This window comes from Falco punctatus (assembly GCF_963210335.1).
Source record: "Falco punctatus genome assembly, chromosome: 3".
Classification (NCBI taxonomy): domain Eukaryota; kingdom Metazoa; phylum Chordata; class Aves; order Falconiformes; family Falconidae; genus Falco; species Falco punctatus.
The window spans coordinates 21,797,792-21,824,513 of record NC_137582.1 but is presented as its reverse complement, the minus strand read 5'-3'; the positions used below and the strand labels follow the sequence as shown (position 1 = coordinate 21,824,513).

Here is a 26,722-nt window from a genome sequence, read left to right as displayed (position 1 = left end):
TTTCTATGCTCTTATCTTTGCCAACCCTGTATACAACGATGGATGTCTCTCTTTGCCAAATTGCGTGTGGTCCAGTGCAGTACCACATGTGAGATGTGAGCTGCAGGCTCAAGCCGGAGGCCCCATTCCCAGGCTAGCCACGGCCAGGCACCTATGGAGCCACTGGATATATAGATTGCTCTGCAAAGGGAGGACCACCTGGAGATTCTCGGCGCAGCACTGCTAGGCTCCAAATGGTGCCATACGCAGACCGTTAAAAGCTGCCGATAACCTTCTCAAAACAGTACTTTGAGAAGTATGGCTGGGGACAGAGGTTAGAAATAAAAGAACAGGCGTCTGTACACCCTCTTATTTACATCTGCTCTACATGAAAGGGCACTGTACGCTATGTTGATAAAAACAGACAACTTCTTGGGGGAAGTGTTCAACTTGTGTCTTGGGCTGGCTCTGTTGTCTTTGTGGTTAAGCCGATCCACAGGCAGCATGGGCTACAGCGAGATAGCTTTCACACAGAATGCCAGCTCGTGTTACAGAAATTTTGACACTCTGTGTGGTCCTAATAGGTTTCTTAAATGCCTACTGTGATTCCTTACTGTAGAAGACACACACACTTGGGAACCCAGTGTCTTCTCTTTAATGTCAACCACACCTACCAGAATATGTATGCACTTAATTTTACTTCCCCCCCAACCAATAACTTCTGATTGAAGTCACTCAGAACTAAGAGAAAATAAAGATTTCCTCTTGTGGAAAGAGAACTATTACAACACAGACTCAGCCTACTGAAACAACATGAGCAGGTATATAATTTAAGGTATAAAGATAGTCCTCAGCTTTTCAGCATTACTGCTTTCTCTGTGGGACTCCACAAATGGTCTTGGTTAACACACACCAAAAATATTTGTAAGCATCTCTGGGAAGTGTTCAGCTAAGTCCATGTTTTACTCCTGATTCCACATCCCAAACCATTTTTAAAATAACTTCTGGTTAACTGCAATTCATGGCAGAGGACAGAGAAAGGAGTCCTGACTGCCCAGTGCAGAAAAATCAGAAATCGACAAAGTAAACATCGTGACTGTTACCTCAGTCAAAATTAAACAAAACTAAATGTAATGTTTTAAAATGTTTTTGTTACAGATATTTTTGGCAGATAAGGAAAGTTTAGAGATTTGCTATCTTCATGGCAACTGACAGAAGAGAGTCAGAGAAAGGGACAGAAAAAAAATCCCTATAAAGCAAAGAAAAGAAAAATCTGGACTGTATATAGGCTAACTAGACAGTACTCCAGATCTAGATACTTTAGTTCAAATTTTCCTGACGTATTTGTGAGCCTGTGTGTTAATGGAGGGGGAAAAAAAAACCTGTATCTGTCTAATGGAGCTTTTTCATGCCATGTTCTACACTTGGAGAAAGAAAGGAAAGAAGATAACATTGATTTAAATATTAAAACTTTCTTAAGTTGAATTTAAAAGTATTTCCCCCTCTTTTAGCTTTTGAAAAATCATCTGTCATTTATTTGCCTGATATCCACTCAAGGGGACAGTAAGAAAAGACACAGAGGGGTTTTTTTGTTGCTGAAATTCCACCACTATCATTTTTCAGAGACATATTATGTAAATAAAACTGTATTTGCAATACTCCTAAATCGAAGAAAGCATCCCCTAGCAAGTCATAAGTTAGATACAGAAAGAATATAGCCACTCTGAAATTATTATCTCTAAGACAAATAACAGATTGCACAATGTTTTATTGTGTGCCAAGAACGTTTTCAGTTAACAATTTCACTTGAAAAAACGGATCACATACTTGTAAAATCATACCCAGCATTGACTTCATAAGGCATGTGGCTTTAGAGTGCTTTTTACAATTATTAATTCTATTAGTCAACTAGCAGGCGGGCTAATGCAATTGTCTTAGAAGATGCACGGAAGACACAGAAGACATTTTGAGAGCTGATCTGTATATCTGCAAAACAAAACAAAAAAAGGTTTTCCTTCCTAAATTATGCATTCAAAATATGGGTTTTACTTAAAAACATTATTATGCCTATTGTACATTCACATTCATCTGTTAGTGGGCACTATGCAAATAGCGGCTGCTGCTCTCTACTTCCATCAAACATGAGAAATCCCATAGCTGTCTTCTCCTCAAGACAGACACGCTCTTGCACACATAAACACACACACAAAGACAGACAAAAATTATCTCAGACGTAATGTTCACCAAAAAACAGGTTTAAATCAAATTTAAAGTAAGCATTGAAAACAAGCTGGATAAATACTGTAGAAAATAAAAGTGCCTTAAAAACTCACATATATTAACAGGTATTGCGTATCACACAGGGACTGGCTTGATGGGATAGATAATGGAATACAGGTAACTGGCCCACATCCTGCCGTGAGCAATTGGAAGTTACCATCAGCTGGCTGCCTCATGGCCCACTTAAAACAAATTTAGCTGTGTCACTGTCGTTGTTAGTGGGCAACTTCCAACATCTCAAAAATGCCGTCGCAGTAATAAGCACGTTTGTTGGATGTTGGTAAAGAGTGATGAACAGCCATTGGCACTACCTTTTCATCGCTGGAAATTATCTTCCCAAAATAAAAGAATTACTAAGCCTGATGTGAATGAGAAGAGTTCTCGAGAGAAGAGAACTCTGGCTAAGGCTCAGGTTGCTGAACTTGTCTTTGGGCTCCATAATCCAAGGTTTAGTATCTTACTTTCATTATGCTGAAATTATCTTTAAACCACGTGGGTATCTTTTTTACCTGATATGATCACTCTCCGCTATTTTAAAGTGGAAATAATAATAATAGCTATATATTGTTTCCCTCAAAACCCACCAAGGCTAATCTGCACAATTCATACATCTGCAAGATACAGACTTTTCTGTTCAACACTCATTCCTATCAGTTTATCCCTGGAAGCAAAAAGTGGAATCTTCTTCTAAAATCAGCTTGTAATTCAGGATAAAAAAATTACCATAGTGACTACTGCACTTCTCTTAAAAAAGGAAAAGAAAAAGCAAATTCTGATAATCAATAGTTTCTTATGCCTGGTGAAGATAATGGCTAATTACCTGCTAATCATCAGCTCCCGCAATGGGTCACTGCTGTTGCTCATTACTTACTAAACGCAATGACTTGTCATCAAAGCCTATTGCAACATTATGGTTGTTGCCTTGTGCTTGTGCTGCAGGTTTAGGTCAGATCTTAGTCATATGCTCTTTGTAAGAGAATAATACATTTAGAAAGATGTCTGAATTTTGAGATGCCACTAACTATCTTTGTACAAGTAGATGCACAAGCAGAGGAAAAGCAAACTGAGTCAAGGGTCTATGAAGACTGTGATATTATCAGTCAATATGCTGCAGCAACAAAAAGTTAAATGAAAATACGCATTTATATTCAACAGGCTCAAGTAGGTCCTCTTTGTTAAGGGATAGTAAAATTAATACTTTTACACTCATGTATATTACACACCCACACACAGACATATAATGCACATACGGCGCTTAAACATCAATCATTTTGCCAGAATAATGCAGCAAAAAATCATTAACTCTCAGTGTCTCAGCTTAATATATGTCTAATACTTACCTATCTCACAGGAGTGTTGTGAGGCTTAATTAATTAGTGACTGTAAAGCACTTTGTGATCCTCTAATGAAAGGTGCTACATAGCACAAAGTATTATTAAAATCATTAGGACCACAAAAAAGCCCTGTGGAATTCCAGCCTACACTGTCTGTTGGGGTTGGGAGTGATCTTATTATTAAAAGGAGACTGTCAGACTAATTTTCATAATTTTTTCAAGATCTTTTTTTTCCCCCTTTGCTGTTGTGATAGCACGTTAGTAGCTAGAAATTTAATCTTATCATCTTAATAACATACACTCATGTAGTTTGTTACTGCAGGGCTAGAGAAGGGAACAGGGCTTTTGGCACGCATCTGGCTTTCCCTTTTAAGAAAAAAAAAAAAAAATTGAGAGACATATTTTGACACCTTCCCACACTCCACCCCACCAGGACAGCCGATCATGTGAGATCGCAGGATACTCACTATAGCCGCATGGGAAAATACTGCTGTGGTTTTAATTTCTCTCTCCTTTTTTATTTTTTTCTTTTGCAGGGAAAAAAAAAAAAAAAGAAAAGAAAAAAAAAACACCAAAAAAAAAACCCAGACAAAAAACAAGGCACAAAACAAACCCCAGCTTATTACACATAAATAGGCTACAAAGGCTGTCTGCTGTGCTTTATATAAAAAACCCTTAAGTGTTCAAAGTGTCGGCTTCTATCAAGCACATAAAGTCCTAACCGATCTGGAGCCTTCTCCCTGCTCTCCATGTAACAATCGAGCAGCTGTGAGGCACACGAGCTCGAGCCAGAAAGCTCCTGTCCTGAGAGAGTGAACTTGTGGGAAACCATCCCCGCGGTGGGCTCGGTCTCTGGGGAGCCACCCTGCACCCAGCCCAGCACCACAGCCCGTCCCGGGGCTGGCCCAGACTGCGCCCAGTGCAACCAGAGAGCAAACAAGCTAATCAGGACAGCCCACAGCTCAAAGACCTGTATGTTTTCTAATTTAGGCATTTTTAAAAAAATAATAATAATAATAATCTGGAAACACACTGGAAACTTCAGGTGAACTTGCTGCCTTCACTGAAAGTCAGAGTACATTAGATGCAGACTAGCCCCAGGCTCAGACACAGCGGTACAGGTCTGGCTAAAACTCCCATCTTTCCACCTTCCCTCATGGACGCTCCAACAGTGAAATGACAGAAAAGAGACATGTACAGCTTCACATCCCTGCCACCTCCAGCTGGGACGCAGAACTAGAGGCAGTCACACACGATGCTTCTCCCCCAGCTTTGTTTGCCCTTCTCAGAGCAAGAACAAACCCAATACCTGGCCCTAACCTCTCTCTGCTGAGAAGGGAAGGACAACCCCTTTTGTGTAAGGAACTCCAGAATCAGGCCTTGAACCATGGGAGGGCACAATAAGCTTAATGACCAGCAACTCCCTCTTCAACAAGACCACCTCCTCCCCCTTTGGCACCAGGGTCTTCAAACACATCATACAAGACAGGGGACATCACAGCTCTAAGCAAGTGACAAACCAACTCCCAAAGGAGTTTTTGAGCTATGTTAAGTTTTTCTACAAGCCCTAAAACCACGTGGCCACTCCTTCCTGCCTGGGATTGCTTAGAATACAACATGCCTCCTCGTATCAGTAAAAACTGGCAGGATCAGACATAGTATTTGGTCAAAATGTATCTGCCTGATCTTCTACGCTCTGCATGCTCCACTGCAATTATGATAGCTTCATCAGTCTAGAAAATGCAAGGAGAAAATCATGCTTTGTACATCACACTAGCAGAGCAGTATTATAGCAAAACACTTACTGTTTTTCATTGCCTCTCTTCTGCATTTTCAGACTCTTCAGTGTGATTACCCATTTGCCAAGAGCTTTTTGCAGGTTTTTTCCCACAAAGTTTACAACAAAGAGACGAGTGAAAAAAAGCTGCAGTCTGTTCAAGCTTGCTCCTTCCCATTTACATTTACTTTCCCAACATTGATTGTTCTCAAATCTCTAAAGGTGCACTTTCGGACATCTTAAATCCTGTTCAGCTACAAAGTATCATCACCTTCAAACAACTCTCATCAAATAAATCTCTTATTAATTCACATCAAATTAATTCAGAATGATCTTTTCTATTACCATATGCTTCAGAGCACAGCACACATTACTAGTCACCTAGCCACTGGAATAAATCTAACTTTTTCTATGGGTACAAAACAGACACTTGGTCATTTCAGAGAGTTTAGGAGTGGCATTTCAAAACAGATTGTTTGAGCCTACTTCTAGACACTTACTTCATTTTAAGCTCACTACCAGGGTAATCGTGCAGACACTTTCAGAAGAAACTGAAGTCAAAAGGTGATTTGTCTAAAGAGGCGACACGGCATGGAATATTACAGTGTCTTGTAACCAAAATGAAGAATTCTAAAACTGCCTTCATTTAAGGATGCCTGAGTATGGCCGTTTGCTGCTCTGCATTTCTGACCAGCCTGCTGCAGAGAGCTTTTTCCTACCAGACCTCCGCTGCCATCCATCCAGGATGGGGGAGCCCAAGAAGGCAAAGATTCACTTTGCTCTGGCTTCCAACCAAGGATCTAAAAATGCTCTGTAAACATGACAACCTATTAAACCTCAACACAGCTTCTGAGTGAAACAGGAAAACTAGTATCACTGCCATTGTATGGATAAACAAAACTACCTATGGATAGTCGCGAAAATCGAGGTGTTCAAAGTGACATGCAGGCAGGGCTCTTAGCTAGTGACTGAACCTGGTTTCTCTTGAATGTCCAGGTGCACATCCCTCTCCTCTCCCATACGTATTTCAGTAGAGACCGCATCACCCTAGTGCTTGGCAAAAGGCCAAGATCCTGTAATTTAATAAGGTACAGAAAGAGCACCTCATGCAAAAGTCTAAATGCTCTAATTTATCATGACAGTTATGGGATAAACTGACATTTTATTTGTATGCAAATTAGCTTCCAAAACACCATTAAAAGGACACACTTTCAGAGAATATTGTGTCTTTGCTTCTCTGTTCTGCATTTATCTAAACTCAGCTTTGTGTATTCAAAGAAGTTTAATTTTTATGTATCGATGCTGCTTTGCATGCTCCCCAAGTTGTTGTTATTGCACAGCAGAGAGAATCTAGCCTGATTTGCTTACTGCAAGAAAATAACTGACTTCTGCCAGGACTGACACCTCCTAGGCGAGCCCTGCCATCCTCACTGAATTTTCTGGTTATTCTATTAATTTGCTGTTGTTACACTTCATAGGACTGTAGAACATTCCCTATTAGATGAGACCAGAGGTCCATTTAGCCTGGTGTTCTGACTTGGAGAGCAGCCAAAACCAGATACTTCAAAGAAGCTTCAACTGCCTTTGGACAGATACAGAATCACCTACCTCCGTGAAAAATAAATCGCTCCTACTCCTTAACATTTAGACAGTGGCTGACTTTCTGAAGAGTAAGAGGGTTTATAGTCCTTAATTATTTCACGTTCTACAATTTGTTGTGAAATAGGTCTGCATATCCCCACTTCCAATAGAAGTGTCCAGTATCTACCTGAACGTTACGAAGATCCTGATATCAGTGACATCCTGTAGCTCTCTTTACAATCTAATTATGAACTAAAAAAGAGCAAATATTTTAAGCATTTTGAATGTGTTTCTTGTCAATGGAGTAGAGTTTCCTCTCCATTCTGTGCTAGGAAGAATCAAAGATCCTCTAAGCTGTGAGTGCATCTATCGCATCCTCCCTATTCATCCTGTCTTTAGGGTAAACAACCACTGTCTTTCCAAACGCTTCTAGTAGGTGTGGTGATCTCACATGTTTCAATTTCTTTTCAGCCTAAGTAAACTCAACGTTCTTTGTAATCCAAATGTCCTTTGAAGACAATGGGAGTTTAGGGTTTGCAAATGACTCAGAACTGAATCCCAGTTGACTGTATAGGCAGAAGCAAGCTCAATGCTACCTTGAGATGAAAAGTGAGAGAAGAAGGTGACCTCCTGGCTCCTAGGCAAGAGCAATCAAGTATGGATACAAGACGTGACTCATTTGTTCTTTTGCATTAAGAATACAATGGACTGATCCTATTTCCCTTGAAGCTAATGGCAAAAGCTCCACTGACTCTGACAGAAGCAAGACTGTGATGTACCTTTCTGCCAAGTGAGGCCTGCAATATGAAGGAAAGTCATGACATTTCCTTTGCCCAATCAAAACTTCAGTCAAATGGAACCAACAATTATCTGGGAGAAGAAGAGCAGATGGAAGGGAGAAAGAGGATGCTTTTGGCTAGCCTTCCAGAAAAGTTCAAATAATTTTGTTTCCAAGTAGAGGCAAAAAACTCCCATTTGAAATGGGGTTGAATTTTCAGCTGGATCAAAACTAAGCACTGGGAAGGAGGCAGAAGTCTACAGCCTGGACCTGAAACAGCAATACTGAATCATCACCCGAGAGGGCATTATTGTAGTACTTTTCCAGCCAGACCAGAACCAAGATGAACATGAGTTTGCAAAAATGTCTTTTTTTTTAAAGAAAAAAATTGGCAAAGGTTTCCAGACACAAGTTACGTAGGTAAGAGAGGGCAACCAAGGGCAACAGAAGTTGAGCCCATGTACATCAAAGCAGACTTTGGGTTTGGGTACCTATCCAAACTGAGCCTTCAAAGGTTCTGATGTTGCCCTATTGTTTAGCTTGAATCTTGTCTAAGCTTGCTCAGGAGAACCCACATTCAGAATTATGGGAGAAGGGAAAAAGAACAGACATTTTCCAAACTGTGATTTCAAAACAAAACAAAAAAATGTAAATCTACATGCTGCAGGGTAATACTGGTAAGCGTGGCTAGCTATTGTTGCTCCATGCTTTTTAATTTCCATATATTAGCATTCATTGCTGACATTATTAAATCCAAAGTTATTTGGATGCTTTGATCAGCAAATTGAATCTTGAATCTATATATGATGTACCTATATTCACATGAAGTTTACAAAACTATTATATTTCCCTATTCTAACTCTTCCCCCCAGATGCTCTGAGTTTCCATATATCCCACAGCCACACATTCCAAACACAGACTATTTTATTTAGTAATATATTCAAGAATTTAGATAAAAAGAAAAGCAGTGGAAAATGTTTGGCAATCTCTATATAAACAGTTTCTATACATTTGGGTTGAATCATCCAGTAAACTCTCATCTTGATATGCCTGTGACAGATAAAACTTTCATCACCAATACGCCCTCTTGACTTGGAGGTCAGGAAACAGGGAGATCCATATTAAAAAAAAATCTTCTACTCTTTATGGCTATCACAAAAATTAACATCACATTAAATATAAGCAAGTCAGAATTTTGGCTCTGATTTTCAACTCGGCACAAACAACCCCACTCTCCATTGTGAATGGGGGAGAAACAACAGCAGTGGCAACCACAACAAAAGAGTGGATTGTGTGTGCCCTACACAAAACAGAAAGCTGTGCCTATTCAAGAAATCTTGGCCATTTGTCAGAAATTAGAGAACTGATGTTGGAGCCCAATATTAGCTCCAGCCAAAGCAGTGGTGAATTACCTTGCCTTTGGAATCATCCCTATTAACTAGGAAAGATTGTCTTGTTGCAGCACATATCATATGGTCCCCACGCAGACTCAAAAACACTGAGCTACTTTCTTAAAATAAAACAAAGTAAAATGAAAAAAAAAAAAAAACAAAAAAACACCACCAAAGCAAATGCAAATGGATTCACTGTGAGTGGTTTGTCTATTATTTGCCCTTTTTATCTCTTATTTATGTTTCTTTTCAAGCTGAGGAATGAAGTGAAATGCAGATGAGAAAGCTACTCTTATAATGCCTCCACCGTAATGATTTTTATGAAACTGCTTTAAAACAGAGAAGCATTTTTCAGATAGCCGTAAGTATCGGATACCCATATTCACTGGGGAATATGATTTCTGTTTTACCCATTTCAATTCTGGTCAGAAACAGAGAAGGAGAGCACAGAACAAGGAGACTCCTCAAGACTGCGCTGATGTGGATTTGCAACAACTCCATGTAGTGAGCAGTGGCATTCCTTTAAAACTGGCAAAGGGTGTCAGCGTCAGCCTGTTGACTGCTGGATGAATATATATAGTGCAAATAATGCTGTTCTTGAATCAGTTTTTGCCCAGCTCCCACATAAACTTTCCATGGGAAAATCTCATAACGCCTGCATAAGTGATTTTATGAATCTAGCTTTCAGCTTTTGATAGAAGATTTCTTACTCTACTCACTTTGATTCTTTATTGCGTGAAGGGGTAGTGCCAAAAGCCCTCACATTAGCCTCGACCATACAGCCATCAGAAATTTAATTTAAACTTTGGCAAATTGCCAGGATCATAAAACACATACAAAAAAGATTTAGAAATTGATTATTTTTTATCTGAGGGTTAAATACGTAATTTCCACAAACACAAGGACAACACAGGTTGCAGAACCTGCACGCTGCAATGTATATAGACAGGCACTAAAACTACCAACAGGAGTTGAGCAGAAAACTGCAGCCTGCAGAGAACAAACAGAAGTGGACAGTAGTTCCTCCCACTGAAGACACATTTTTGAAATGGGTTGGGACATTAACTGTATCTCTTTTCCATCAACAATACACCTAAATGCTCCTTTACTAAAAAAAAAAATAATCTAGAAGAACTTCTCTTAAATAACTCACAGAGAGGTACAACCACAGATTACGCTAATACTTCCATTCTCAAAAATCCCCTATACACAAGCGAGCCTTACCACATTGCTCCTGTCTTCCTCCTCAGAGCTGCCTTCTTGCCACCTCAATTCCCAATCCGGTACCCCATCAGTTTTAAGAAATATCCGGCAACGATGTAGGGCTGATTTGCACTGGGATATATCCCACGAAAATGGAAAGCTTTTGCCATGTTTTCACTTATAAAGAAAGCAACTTATTAAAGCAACTTCTGGGTTCACTGGCATCCTGGAGTCTAAAAAAGTCCCAAAATTATTTGCAGAGGCTACAACAGCACCTTCTTTGAAGTAATGTTGCAACTTGTGCAAAGGAATTTGGGATGTACCTGAGATCTGAAGGTGCGGGCTACAAATTAACACAGCCAATTAGGTGGAGAAGCTGAGAGTCCAACACAGATGGGGCAAGATAACCACAACTGAACAAAAGGACTGCCAAATGTAAGCCAGTTGGCTGAGTATAGATTGTGTCATCCTGCTCAGCTAGCTGCTGCCCAATCAATAATCTGTTGCTGTTTGCTCTTTTATGCCAATCAGTCCCAGCTAGGTCTGCTTCTAATTTTCCAATCTAGGAATAGCTTCAGAACATCCACAACTGTTATTTCAAACAACTCAAGAGATAAATGTTTCATCCACACATCAGCGTGCAGATTCTTCCCAAAATGGGACTAGTCAAGAGTAAATAATTACTCCTGCAACAGTTTGATCTGATAAACCACAAGACATAAGGCTGCAAAAGCGATCTTTGTACCATTAGCAGTCAGGAGCGAATCCAGCTTCTAAAATTACTTGATTAACTGATACAGGACCCAAAAACTGTGATAATTCTGTAGAGAATGTTTCTCAATAGATACAGTCATTTTTTAGGGATTAGCATTAGCTATAAATTTCTTATCCTCTGAAATCTGGTACAACTGGATTTATGCTGCAAAGATGCCTTGCTTTACAAGAAGACAGAGATGAAATCAGAGCCAATTAAATGTAAGCATCTCTTAAAACAATTCTTTTGTTAAGCAGTACGTATTGAAAGAATAAGAATACATGAGAGGAATTAGAAATTATCTTCGTAACTTGTCTGTGGCTTCTCTTTTTGTGAGTAATGAGAATAGTGCAAGATCACACCGATAAAAATCTAAATGTCATAAGACATTCGTATAACCATTTGTATGTAGATAACAAGATGAGTGTATACATGCATACATGACATAAGGAACAGAGACTGCAAGAAACAGAAGTCATGTATTTGTGAAGTAGCTGATACCTGGGTCTTCTCCAGCATGAGAATCTACTCTTCAAACCAAACATAGACTTGAGCCTTCCTTTTTTTTTAAAAAAAACACCTTTTATATCATTGAATCCCACAGCATCTTGATAGGCCTTTCCCCATTAATAGAAATAGAATGACTTTTTATGACTCCCAGATCTAAAGCATTGATTTGATTTCCCATCCTATTACACACCAAATTGTTGCAGCTCTGGATCTCCTCTGAGTCTGAAAGAAAAACGCCCAACAACTATGCTTGTAATACTCACTCTCTATGCTTGTAATACTCGCTCTTCATCCACATGCAGCAGAACCTACATACTGTTCCCATTTTGCTTGCTCACAAGATGGCATGCTTGTCTCACCTCAACCCCACAAATAAGTCTGTATTATGCTCACAGCATCAGGGATAATTAAAAGTTGGGCACGGAGGTGGTAGCGCTGTTAGTGAGCGGAGCAAAATGCTCCGACACCATTGATGGCACCGGCACTGCTGCAGGTATGCCCATGCCTGCAACACTGCGTACACACAGACCCACCAGTCCTCGCTTCCCGAGCTCAAATGCAGGAAGCAGTAGGGGCCTAGAAACTGCAAATCCCAGAAGAAAAAAAAAAAAAAAAAAAAGTAGTTTCTTTAGCTGAAACTGAACATTGTCTGCTTAGAACACCACTGACATATGAGCTAAGGAGTAGCTGTGCGATTTAACAGTATGCTGTAATCTGGACAGTGTACACACACTTGATTAGGCTTTAAAATTACTGAAAATTACCATGTCCCTTGCATCTTTCTAACAGCTTGACATATCGATGCCTAATGTCTCATTATGTTTCAATTTCAATCATAACTGTAAATGACTGGAAATAGAGAAGAACAAGACATAAGATTTTGGGGAAACAGGGGAGGAGGGGAGGCGAGGATGCATTATAGAGAGACTGGACTTCAGAAACTCCCTGAAAATATTAAAATCAGCAAAAAAAATGTAATTTCAAACTCCATGAAACTGCAAGTCTACAGCAGGTAGTGGAATATAGATTACACACTGCAGACCCAGTGGTTCACTCTTCACAGGCTGAGAATGTTAAGACTTGTTTGGATTAAAAGAAACATCCCTTTTTCTTTTTTTTTTTTCTTTAAAGACAGCTGTGGGAAACAGAATAGGAACATTGTTGTACCTGTGGGTTTTGCTCACATTCCCCATAAAAGCTCTAAGAAAACAGAAATGATACCACCTTTTATTTTAGCTATAGCAAGAGTGCACAAAGTCTAGGACTTTTGTTCACGTGGCAAGCAGACATGTTCAGTTGTACATGGAGGCCCTTCGATATAACCTGTGTCCTTTAAGCCGGTAACCAGCCGCTAATCACTTCCCACTAATCTCTACATTCTACCCTGAATTCACAGCATTGCAAGTCAATCTGGCCCTTGAACAGGGCAATAAGGAATTGTCTTAGGCTGTGCTGGAGCTGGCCTGTGAAAACTGTAACTGAGATTCAAGAAGTGAGGAAATGTCAATGGTTTAGGCGTCAAGATGAGCAAAAGGAAGACCATTGTGCAAGCTCATACCACCACAACGATGCTGTGCAAGCTGGAAACAGTGAACCCACAAGAAAGCACTAGACAGGGACTTCTTTTCACTGTCAGCTGAAATGCTTCCTGTAATTATAAATATACAAAGGTTAAAGTGAGAAAATGATTAAAATGCACGGAGAGAAAATTAATTCACAAAGAAACTCAAAAGATTAATCAACAATAGTCTATCAGTATAAGATACTGCGTCAACACAGCTTTTCTGAAGCAGACAGCCTGGCATTTACTTGCTTTGCTACATGAGAAAAAAACATCAGAGTGTGGGTACATCTAAACTGTGGTATACACTTCTGCAGCTCACAGCTCCAAATGCACACCCTGGCAACATCCTGACAACACATCAGAATATCTGGTTTGGCACCATTCTCCTGCACACTTTGGACACCCTCAGTAAAAACCCAAGCGAAGAGACAAAGTGCAACGTGCGCCATCCAGCAGATCAGGATTGCGGTGCCTGACCTGCAAGAGAGATACAGCAACTGCTCGTTGCTGGCTTATGCCTCCTGTAAGTACTTCACACCAGCAACATCAGAGAGACACTTTCTTGCTCTGGTTTCTCATGCCATTTTTTCATTATTATTTCACCTCTTCCCCATCCCCACCCCCCTTCTTAAATAAAACAGTGGATCATTAAAAAACAGGAGGGGCAGTCCTATGGTTAGATGAGTAGCCAAGGACTGGAAAATGTCTCTTAATTTCCTTTGTGTCCACAGAAAAGCAGCATCATATGCTAACTGCTCCCACTCCAAAACAGCTATATCATAGCTATGTTTATACAGTTTTTGTAACGCTCATCAAGAAGTGAGCCAGGTCTTGAGGCCAAATGACAACGCAGAGGCTGAAACTCTACTACTTTCTTCTCAAGTCACTTCTTTCCACTTGAACTAGTCCATCAGGGTCTAAAGTCTCATTTCAAACAGCTGCATCACAGATGATCTAACAAGACAAATACTCAAGTGAGTTTACACAGAAAGTACTACGGAAACTGGCTGACGACAAAGTTTGTGGTATCTTCAATCTAGAGTAGCACTGAGACATCATACAGAAAACTACTGAAAATCACATTGTAAGTTAGAATGAAAATTAGTAAGGAAAAGTACATGTTCTATGAAGTAACAATCCTGGCACCTTATTAACTGTAGACAATATAAGAAGGAAAAAAAGGAAAAAAACATAGTAGTTGACCATAACTATAAATCAATCTAAATCACACTTCAAAAAGGCCTTATTATGTCCCAGGTAAGAATTTTTGCAGAAACAGGTAAGTAATAATGTCACAGATGACACTGCATTAAGAAAACTATTGAAAATGTCCAAAAAAGATTAATTTTAACTAAAATTAATGAAGATATAGAAGGTGGGACTCTTCTCTATATGAACATGTGAAGTGCCACTCATTTAGACTAGCAACACAACTGCTAGCAGCAAGTAAACATTAGGGAGGAAAAAGCTTAGGATCACGTTGGCATAAGAACAAATAGACTAGCCATGATTAACTTTGGGCTGAAAATGAGAAGGAAGGGTTTTAACTGACAAAGCAGTGAGGCTATGAAACATCTTTCCACCAGACGCAGTCAAGGCAAAAAAAGAACCCTAACTAATTTTAGGATGAAGGTGGGTCACTTTATAAAAGGGATTATAGACAGTGGTTGATGTTCAAAGAGCTACCCACTGCTCACAATTCCCACAGAACTTGAGGACAACATACATGAACCCACTTTTTCAGGGTATGCATAGCCTTACCACTGTTCCTTAAAAATGTACATGCCAAGGATACTGTTTCCTCAAAAGCAGATGGAGAAAAAGCTATTCTTTGTCTCTATCCTTTTTAAAAAATATGTACTTACTCTCCTAGTGACTTTCTACATCCTCCTTAAAGCCAACAGTCTTAAAAAGACAGTATCTTCCACCTCCAGAGAAAATACAAGATATGTTTCCTACTTGGGCAGAATTAAGTGTGACATTATCAGTACCAGATCTTTTGTCAAAATGCCACCTCCACCATTTCTATCTGTCTGTCTTACAAGTCATTTATATGTGTGACTGTGCCACACTCAAAACAGGTACTGTAGAGTTCTTTCTGTATTTTAAAGGCCGTTTAGTTATTAGAAACACAATGAGCAGGCAATTCTTGAGCCCTCTACATAGGTTCACAAAAGACATATCCAGGGTTGCCCACGCTGCTTTGCCAGGACAACCTAACCAGAACTACATTTAAGGGGGGGTGGGGGGGGTGGGGGGAAGTAAAGTTATTTTCAGTAAATTGTACACAAAGCCTGAGTGGGACAGAGGTCTACGGATAGGAAGCATCTAGAGTGAGTTCCAGGCAGTTCAAAACTACACTTTGCTGGTCATCAAAAAAAAAAAAATATTGAAAGATTGCTTGGTCATTTTTTGTGGGTTTTTTGGTAAGACAAAACACTTGTTAAAATTCTGAATGTTGCAGTTTTCAAGTGAATTTAATCTATGTAGATGAAACTAAATAGAGAACAGGTGACACCTGCTGCACTCTCTACTAAAGAAAACAGAAAGTTTTGCTCTGATTTAATGAGGACAGAACACTACCTGCCTCCCTGCTTGTTCTTGGAGCCACCCCACATCCCTAGCTTGTTGCAACACCCCTGTTTTCACATAATTCACAATGCAAAACAACACCAGCAACAGATGGCTAAGCAGAGAAGCCTCATGTGGTCAAACTGACCAACACAACCCTTACAATTCCTCAAAAGCTTTTTATGGGGTTCATTTGGGCCTGACCAACCTTCATGCATTATTTTGGTTTAGCTATGTAAACACCAGGCCATTTGCTCTGAAGTGTCTTCTTTTTCCCGCCACTATTTTTTTTTTCCTTCTACTACACTGAAATGCATTTAAACACGTAGTTATTTACGGTAAGTACTGTTTGCTAGAAAAAGGGCTCTTCGATAATCAATGATTTGGCAGGCCTTTCCAGAGTCTCATTTCTGCCTGACAGATCACACGAAGACTTTTTTCCCCTGGTCATATATTGGAGTTTTTGCTTCTGCTTGTACAAAATGCAGAGGTTCAAGATCTCCCCCACAACATCAGCACAGTGCAGAGGAGAGGGGAACCCTGACAGAACTCAAAAGGAAAGCTCGATGACGCTTCTCAACAGAAGCAGACTTGTCTCTGGGTCAAGCAGAGGGTGCCATGGGCAGATTCAGGAGCCAGGATCTGAGGGTGCAATTTCATGATGGGTTTAAGCTGTGCTGGCCCCGAAGGAGCCCTGCCCTCCCCTTCACCCGCCTGCCCGTGCCCTGCCCTATGCCGACACCCACGCCCTGCTCCTGCCCAGGGGCTGGTGTGGGGCTAGTCGGACTGTCCCTTTCCAGGCTGAGACTAAAGAAGCTCACTTCTCTGGAGAGCCATTCCCAGCAAGTTTCCAGCCCAGCTCCCATCTCCTTTGTCTGCTTTCGCAAACAACCATGGGACCACAGAAACCAGGAAAGAGCCACACACCTAAAAAACCTCCAGCAGTGTCCACACCAAACCATTACCTGCTCCTCACCCCAGAAACACTACTAGGCAGTTCACCACACTGAAGGTCCTCGGCCAGAGGCCATGATGCCTTGTCTGCCTGACTGTGAGAAGGCTCTGTGCCATCCAAGCGCTGCCACCCACCCATGCAACCAGGCTGCTGCACGCCTGTGGTCCGCCTCGCCAGCATGAGGGGAAAGCAAACCTGGCAGAAATGGTGCGAGTGAATGAAAATCAGCGGTACCATAAAGGAAAGAGTGGTTAAAAAGACTTTTTTGGGAGGGAAAGAAAATTTCAGCAGAAAACAATCTCTACCCGGCAGGAAATTAAGTGCTGTCTTCAGAAAAGTGAAATCATTATTGCAAGCAAACTGATTCATTAAGTAATATGCAGGGGAGGATTATAATGCCTTCCTTGTCATTAAAATGCTTTGAAACTACACTTTGTAAGATATGCTAATGATATTCAGCTTTTGTATTACACAGCAGAAGCTATGCTCTGGGTGGAATTTGGTGTGCTGTGTTACACGGAGAGTTCAGGCTAGAAAAGCAGTTATTAGTTCCCACTGACTATAAACACATTTAAAATGCACACAAAAATTGGCCATACCATACAGAAACCAGATGTAAAGGTGATGAACTGGTCCATACCACACGATACATTCCCTTTCCACCCAGGAACCTCCTTCTACGAGTGAGAATTCTCTCTTTGGCATACTTTTCTCTATAATTAAAAGCCCACTTGCATGCTGAAAGTCTATTCAATTACTTTTTTTTTTCCCTGTGTCCATACCTGAATGCTACTAATAAGGAACAACACTATTAGAAATAAACTGACAGTTTATATTTACCTTTTTACCTGGTAGTTCAAGGAGTTTTATTTCAGTGAAATTAAGTTCTGGCATATTTTGACCAATTTACTTAAGTCCTTACTAAAAATAGCAAAATGCAGGCTCCAAACCCCAGTGGAATTGGCACAATCAAACTTCCATGTGATTTATCAGCTTCACTGTCACAGTAACTAACTCGGTGCATTTTTTTGCTTGGTTCTCTCTGTAAGCTGTCAGGAGAAGTCACTCTATCAAACAGAAATGTAACACTATTTTTATTGCTTATCTCTTTTGCCCTGGGTTACATCAGTAAGTCATCTCCCTCCGTCAACTTGACAAGAATCTTTCTGGTGTTGACCTTAAAAGGACACAGCTGTGACAACTTCATGTTTTTTTTCTTTTAATAGTTCTCAGCTGAATACTTGTTCTTGGTAGTCCAGGGTCTTCCTCAAGCACGTTTTTACCCCACGGGTAGACTGAGCACAAAGCTTTGGTCATTCAATCTAATAGTATTTTCCAGCCTTTATTGCAAAATGCACTGGAGAAGTCAGAGGTAGATTTTATTCCAGCAAACCATGATTAATTACAAGAGGTCTTCTAGATTTGGTCTTATTTTCTTAATACTCTGTAATTAATGACTGTGAACATATATCCTTATTTCCACAGCCTTTGCTCAAGATGTTAAGAACTCCACTCCCTGGACTCAATCCCCCCTGGCATTTTCACTCATGTTACATAAATAATTGTGACTGACTCTCCCCGGGTCCCAGATTTTGAAGATCAGGATCAAAAATCTGCTCAAGATATCAGAATGAGGAAGGAAGAATACATTATGAACTGTACACTATCAACCTGTCTTAATACAATACCCCAACCAGGGGACATTTGAAAAACACAAAAATATTTAGGTAATTTGAAAACAGCACTTAGTATTTCTGCCACACACTATCCAGTAAATACAACACATTACTGATTTAATGAAATAATATGATTTTGTGCCAGACCCCTCAAAAAGTGAGGAGGAACATGTACAGGACATATTTCAAATTCACTGCACTATTAGCACTGATGGCTATTTACACAAATATAGACTTTAATCACAGCAATTTATACATCACCAGTTTTGCTCATGATTTAAATTGGCAGGCCAAAAACATCAACATACACATACAATGAGGTTAAAGGAATAATTTGTGTTTTCACTGTATTTATGAGAAGTGACAACTCAGGAACTAATTATTAAAAGATGTCAGCTGTAACTAGATATAGTTGTTTTATCAAAGGAAGGAGTCTTCCTTTGGATAGTGACATGTATACATCTTATCTATATGCACTTACTTAAGAAGTTAGGCAGCTCAACGTCATTTTTTTGTGTTTCCACATTTTTATGTTGATACGTATTACAGATTTCATTCCATGCTTTCTATTTACTAGCTAATCAGGGTTTTTATGGTTTATGAAATTTGGAATTAAATTAAAAATCATTAAAAACCTCTTTAAAGTAATGGTCGTCAGTTCAATGAAGCCTGAGGTATGTAAGAAAGAAAAAAAAAAAAAAAAGGATGTTTACAAAACCTGTTTTGCATTTAAAACTAATTTAAACAAAGAATTACATGTGATTTGTTCACTGTACAATTGTTCATCCAATTGTTTTGGTTTAATCACATTCTAGAATTAACAAATTTCATCATCTCACGCTCTATTTTCATCCATAGAATGGAAGAGGAAAATAAGCTTTCTGCTGCTTCCCCCCTCCCAGTTTCGGGTAATCTTAGTTTTGAAAATGAGAGTAACTGAGCAGAATGTAAAATGGAGAAAACAGTGTCATTGCACCAGCAGAGGAAGCCTCTGGCAAAAGCCAATTTAATCACTTCCACAAACGGTTCCAGGTGTTTAGCTAGCCATTTCCACCAGGACTGTGGTGTGACTTTACTTAAAACTTTGGCAGCGAATAGGTAAATAAACACAATCAAACAGCACATCAAGCTGTGTAGACATAACTTAACACAGATCAAAATCTGAAAGCCTTATTTTAAAAAGATAAATATTTAAGCATTTTTTAAATATAGGGTTTTCTATTTTTTAAAAAAAACAAGATATTTTTTCTTACGCGTTCATTATTAGGTACCTTTGTTATTTATATTAATTAGTTAGGCATGCAATGACTTTTAATATCTACTGCAGTAGTTTCATATAACATCTTTTGGGATAGAAAATATGCTTTAATATGCTATACATTAAAAATCAAACCACATACATGATGCTACCAGTTTTGCTATGCTCCTGCAAGTATCTGCAACATCAGACTATTATGCATGATGATCACAGAAGAGAAAAAACTGACTGGCAGAAGCCTCAATGGGCTTAAACCAGAACAAAAATAGTGTACTTAATTTATGAGCTGAAAGTCTGTCTGCACTTTGGCACACACTGCACATCACACCATGTAATTTTATAAAAATCAAATAACTTTGCAAATCACTTCAAATATTTCCATTCTTATTGGTTTTAATCTTGTTTGAAAGGAGAGAAAAAAATTACAGGATGAAATGAAAGCAAAATGTAATGATCTAGGACCATAATTCTCCTGAACGAATGTTCCTAAATGTTTGGAACATGGACCACTGTCAAACTTCAAATGTAACAGGGAACCACTATGCAGCCTTCACATCAAACTTTTAATTAAAAACCCTAAATGGATTATATGATACTGCAGATCGGTATCATATCATCATTATACGTATCTGCAGACCACAATTTGGAAACAAATAAATTAAAGCATTAATTTTCCAAAGGGAATGCTAGTCTCTGTGCTCCTTGGAATACTCATTCTATGTATTGAGATACTACACAGTAGCTCAGCATGCAAATATCTCAAGACCTCCATTCTCTGAGTTTATAACAGTACAAGTGAAAAATACCAGTTTGAGATGGGATTTCTCTCATGAAATGTCATGAGACAATTCCAAGATGATTACATGAAAAAATATTATTTTATCCAGACATCTCCCTCTCCATCTAGATCTCTGGCTGTTTTTTTTCCACAACCAACCTGACCAGGCTCCCATCCTCTCTGTAACCAAGTACTGGTGAAGGGAGGTCAACAAAGTGATTCCCAAAGCTGTCTAGAAAGGACGAGGCTACGCACAGGGAAAGCTCTACATGCTCAGGTCAGGCTTCTCACTGCAGAATGTAGGAGAATTTGGGCAGTTATATATACACACATATATTATTTTTAATATGTATGCATTTGCAATAGAAAACAAAGTTGTTTCATATGTATGTGCATATAAATATATGAAGGCATTCAGAAGGAGGTAAAGAAGGGGAACAAAAAAAAATAATTAAAAAAAAAATGCTGTGCTCATTCTAAGGGCTGTATCTAGGTTTCTTGGGGACGGGTGGGGGTGGGGTACAGCGAGCGCGGCCTGCTCGCCGCCGCCGTGAGACCACCGTCACCGCTGTTCTCTGCCCAGTGCTTGAGTGACAGAGCGGGGGCAGCGCCGTTAACCACCGCCGCCGGGGAACCGGGCACAGAGCGAGGGAGCAACCGCCTTCCGCAGCGCTTCCGCAGCGCTTCCGCAGCGCTTCCTGCGATAAGGCGGCCCGCGCCGGCACCCCCGCGCGCGCGCACACGCACCCGCAGCATGCGGCGCAGAGGCTGCATGCGGCGCAGAGGTGACCCGCAGCCCCGCGCCCTGCTTTCGCCAGTGGCGCTGCCGGGGGCGCTGCGGGCCGGGCGGGATGGGGAGACCCGCGGTGCCCCTCCCGGTGCCCCCTCGGCGGGCATCGCCGGCGGGAGCCCGCCCCGCAGCCGTGCTGCGCCGTCAGGCGCGTTCCCGACACGGAGCCAGGGCTGAAATCGCTGAACAGAGGAAGCCGGACTGATACAGCAGTGCAGCTGCGTTTCTGTTTCCTTTTTTCCCTCCCCCCCCCCCCCCCCCAAGGCCGATGTCAACAAAACCTTCGCTCCAAGCCACCGCCGTATCCCCCCTACCCCTTCCCAAGGTGCTATGAAGTCTTCAACGATTTGCAAATACGTGTAAATAGGGTTGGGGAGACGGAAGTACAGGCATTAACGCCAACACGTCCCCATATCATCCGATAACTTCCCCTTACATGCACAGTACAATACCAGTTTGCTGATCACAGCTTTTCCACTGTACCAGAGCCAAGTGCAGGCAATTACTTACACTTATGTTGACTTTTGTAAGAGATAACAGCTATCTCTATGGAAAAGCCACAAGCTGGTTTTTTTTTTTTTTTTTCCTCTATTTTTTCCTTTTTTATTTGTCTTTCATTACTAAACTAGTTTAAAAAAAAAAAATAGGGGTTTTGTGTAAGTCACCGCTTCACCCAGCCCTCTGCAGAACCCACGAGAAGAACCCGCAGCCTCCTCGCACGGCCGAGGAGCACTTCCCCCAGAACTGGGAAGCCCTGGACGTACCCTAGCCCCTCCAGCTTTTAAGAAAGCCGAGGTGGGTCCCGAGACCCAGCCAGCCCCTGGGAGGCGTGGAGGTGCCCGGGCTGCGCCGGGCCGGGAGCCCCGCAGCCCCCCAGCAGCGCCCCGCAGCCGCGCCCGGGGCATCGGCGTGTCCCGTCACGAGGCGCTCCTGCCAGCTGCAAACCGCTGGGATCCAGGTGAAACAAGCCACATCGGGCCCTTGCTCCTTCCACTAGCCATGTCCCCCTTGCCAAGATAAAGGCAGGAGCAATCTACGCATTTTTAATGCAAATGAGATGCAGCCCTCAGGCGTTTAGCAAATTGCCAATGCATTGGGGATGCCCCTGCTCTTTTAGCTTTGTTTCCACATGTGCTGAAAGTTGATGAGTGCTGGTTGTGTTTTTCTTCCCACCACTAAAGGACACAGTACAGATATAGGAAGTTGGAAACACGATGTTTCAGTAGCGCTCGCAGACCAGATGGCCGCTGCCAGCATCTTTACTTATTATAACCAGTACCAGTGCCACTGCACTGGTATTTCTAAAACTGATGTTGGGTAATCATAACTCTGAGCCAGTACCTCTGAGCAAAAGGAGAACATACTGCATTTATGGAGTCAGCATCTCTGCGTTGGCGTTTTAAACAAAACTACCTGATGTTTACACATTTGAGGGAAAAGATTTCTGCGTAGATCCACCTGTATTCATAAACCAGGGGCATTTCACCGGCTGCAGAAGCATTACGTGACAGCAAATGAAAGAGGGTTTCCATTGCCTTAGTATGAACTCACACGTGTGTTTAAAGCAGATATTAAAAATATGATTCACCGTAATAAAGACACCCCAAACAACTATTTAAAGTGATTCAAAATACAGCATTTGGGGGTGGGCAGGTGTCCACACAGTGCACCTTCCCCTCCCCACCCCCACCCCCCAAAAAAACACACAAACTCCAATAATAGTAATAAATAGTAATGATAATGGCACATATTTATACTTTATCCAGAAGTACAGCTAGGTTCTTAACAAGATTAGGTCTCGCTTTCAGTTTCACTCACCAGTGAACTAGTCAGCTTGAGGACTGCGTTAAAGAGGTGTGGAGTGTTACTTAGGAGTTACAGAAAGTACATTGGCACGTTAAAGAGACAGAAAAAAACACCAGTCCCATAATCTATATAGGGAAATGATGGCTAAAACAGAAGATACGAGTCTAACACACTGTTAAATCTTTTCCTCCCCAGCGCAGGACATACAGAGTAACAGGAGCTCTGGATACTTACTAAACTTATGCAGAAGAGTAAGTGGGTATCTGTTGCGTGACTTACAAAGCCAGAGGAAAAAGAAGGAGCAAATTTTTTGTGGAAGCCTTGCATCATATAGGCTGTGTTTGCCTCATTCACATCCTCCTCCTTTCACTGCACTTCAATGTGAAGAAGCCAGCCTTAGCAATATTCATCTTAGAAATCCAAAACATTGCAGAGATCACATTGCAGCAACAGATGAATCTGCTTCACATGCATTGACGTACCTCCTCGACGTCTGAAAGAAATTCCAGCTTCAGTCAACCCACAAGAGACATGTTGCCTGACTGTACCTTGACAGTATTGTTTATGAAGAAGATGATTTACACACTCGTAATGATTTAAGCAGCTACTTTGCATACATTACAGAGAGAACCTGAAACATGTGACCTGCTTCACAGGGCAGGATTATACCACTGTTCTTGTTGTGTCATGTGCAACCACATTATTTAGTAGTTAAAGCCCAAGCGAGCACTCTGGTATTCCATTGCCTTTGCCGTGCATGCAGTGCAAGAGTTTCGGCATGCCTCTGAAACCAAAGCTTAGTCTCCCAACTTCTAAAGATAGACAGTTAAATAAATGATATAATTGTCAAAGGGGCTCAGTCAAACCTACCACATGGCTCTGCCCACTCAGGATTATGACGTTTGCTGGCAGACTTTTTAGGACAGGAAATCTTTCATGGTGTTAATAAATTTGTAACAATGATCATATTCTTAGGGGCCACTCCAATACAAACTTTTTATTAGCACTTACACCGCCTCTCGCAAAGCACTGAGAATGTATGCGTGATCATCATCAGTTCAGAATAAACGGTAAGAACTTTAAATCCTTTTTTCTGCTGTTGTTAAAAAAAAAAAAAAAGAAAAAAAGAAAGAAAAACCAAACAACAAAGTCAAAAGCTTTTCAGAAAAATGCAAACTAACTTCTGAAGAACGGCTGGGCTCATAGCCTGTCAGTGCTCCTTCATAATTTTGAGTTGTTTTTATTGATCCATATACTTCTTATGCACAACTTCATTACTGCTTTGATAATTACAAGATAATTAAATACAAGACAGAGCATGTATCATGCTGGGGAATCATTTAGTGAGTGAACTGTTGTGCTGAAAAGTGGAATTCTTTCTGTCACTCACGGCACGGTGATACAGCCGTAACAAACACAACAGGAGCTGTTTTGGGGGTGATCCAATGGCCTACCAGAGCCACAGAAGGCCGCAGCAAAATACAAGGTTCAGAATTAGCTGGAAGTCCCACACACAGGCCTCCACACTTTGCAAACACATAGATCAAGAGCACAATCACATGCAGGTTCACCTCAACTTCAGGGCAAATACAGCACTTGCCATATAATATGTAAGAAAAAAGTCAATGTCTGAAAAATTTCAGTGTAAGAAAAGAGAGGAAGATTGGTGGATGGAGGGGAGGTAACTCAGCAGCACCAGGAGTGAGGGCACCAAAACTCTGTTCACAGCTTTGCCACTGGCTCGCTCTAACACTGCAGTTATTTAGACTCCCTGTGCCTTGGCTCACCTGTCAGTACAATGGGTATAATACTTCATCCTGTTCTTAAGAGGCAATTACTGGTTGTAAAATACTCTGGGAACCTTGATTAAAACGCACTGCAGCTTTGTGATAAGTATTCCCTCTGAAAGAGCACGCAGGTTGGGTTGTGACAGTGGGAAGTACTACCTGACGGCTCGAAAAGAAAAATAACCGGTCCGAATGAGAAGTATGTGCTTGACCTATGCACACCTGCAGGTGGATCCCTCCTGGAATACTTCTTTTTTTCTTTTTTTTTTCAGTTGCTATGTGTATATTGCAAAAAGAGGAGTAGTGAGAATAGATAATTAAAAAGCTTTTGAAAAGCCCTGGCATTTTCACCAGAGGATCACAGTGGGCCATCTTCAAGAACTCTGATGCAGAACTATATGTAATTAAAAAAAATAATTATTTGTAATGCTCCTCAAACCCTGTTTTCATTAAGGAGGGGAGGGGAGGGGAGGGGGGGGGGGGGAAAGACAGCTCAATTTAAATATGAATGCATTTGGAATAAAGAAAATTTTTTAAATTGATGAGCATTCATTTTCCCATACAGTCACATAAAGTCTGAGTAGCTCACGTAAAACATAATTATCAACGTTTTAAACCACATTTTCCCCTTGAAAATAAATAAATAAATAAGCATGCCAAAATCTTTTTTGTTCATTAAGAGCCAGATCCAGCAGAAAACATCTGCAGACTTCTAGACCAAGCAAGCCCTGGAAGGCCATGGGTACTGGCTGCACCTCGTGCCAACCCCAAAAATTTGGCTGGTTCAGAAAGATTTAAACAAAACAAAAAAAGCCCTGCAGCTTTACATGTCTGGGAATTGTGGAACTGCGTTAGGTTTATGAATAAAGAATAGGGGTGAGAAAAAAAAAAAACAATTCCTTTTAAAAAGGAGATCCCTGTCTCTCCTGTCCTCCGCCATTCCAGGTGCTAGACTGGGGCTCCCCTCCCTCCCCAGGGACACTATGGAGCTGGCAACAGTGGCTGTGGCCCCAAATGCACAGTCCACCTGCACCCCCTGCTGCATAGGGGCCGGGGGGCCCCCGAATCTAGCACTCACACCCCACACACACACCCGGCACCTTCAACGGGTGACTGAGCATCCAGCTGCCAGCCACACTCCTGGACACAGAGCAGCTGCCACTGGCAAACCCAAAGGAGCATCCCTGGGATGGGAGCCAGCCTGAGCCATCCAAAGGACACTGCAGGGCCACCACAGAGGGTCTGGCACTGCTGGGGGCTTAGAGCCACCCCTGCGAAGGTGACCCGGGGACGTGCTGGTCTCCCCAGGGCCAGCCACCTCTCTAGCCCCACAGAAGGATTGGACCCTACAAGCAGCTCAGAACTTCTGCCACGAGCTTGAACAAGCTCCAAGGTGCAGTGCAAGGGAAGAGCCTCGGCTACTGTGGGCACCCAGCAGCACGTATTTAGATTTCGAGCTACTCTGAATATGTGTATGCAAACACAGTGCGGGAACTGGCAGCGTCAGCGTGGCTGCCTGCTGAAATAAAGGAAAAGTTTAGGAAGTAAGTTTAGGAAAAGGGCCCTGTTACTGCAGCAGATGAAAATTAAAGAACCTGCTGCTAGGATAGTTGCCACATTTTTAGACTTTTGATAGAAATAATGGCTTTTTCTGACTAGCCCTTCACTACATCCCCCTTTGGGAAAGCCAAGAAACCTCCCGCTGATTTAAGTCACATCTCATCTTCTGCCCCGCTCAGGGACCAGCCTGTGTTTCAGAATGACACCCAGCTCACCTTGTGCGGCTAGCCCCATGCGGGGAAAAGGACCGGGCAGGTATTAAAAGACCGAGTAACAGTACACCCATGTGTTCTGCATAAAGCCATCCCAAAATTTTGGTTTTGCAGTGTTCATTTTATAGACACCTCCTCAAGAGGAACAGCAGCTGCAGTATGCTGCCTTGGTTAGCA

The 26,722-nt window shown here is 41.3% G+C and overlaps 1 protein-coding gene across 7 annotated transcripts in view; it reads right to left on the bottom strand.

Annotated features, from left to right (window-relative positions):
* Nucleotides 1–26,722, bottom strand: part of TRPS1 (transcriptional repressor GATA binding 1) — a 220,083-nt gene that overhangs the window by 178,363 nt on the left and 14,998 nt on the right. For 5 of the 7 annotated variants that reach the window (XM_080378899.1, XM_080378905.1, XM_080378900.1 and 2 more), the window contains exon 2: nt 1,807–1,965. The exons of 1 other annotated variant lie outside the window; for it this stretch is intronic. In XM_080378899.1, coding sequence (XP_080235025.1) covers nt 1,807–1,843 — 37 coding nt within the window. In that variant the 5' untranslated portion in view covers nt 1,844–1,965. The remainder of the gene's footprint in view (nt 1–1,806; nt 1,966–26,722) is intronic. One more of the 7 variants, XM_080378903.1, reaches the window with a different exon arrangement.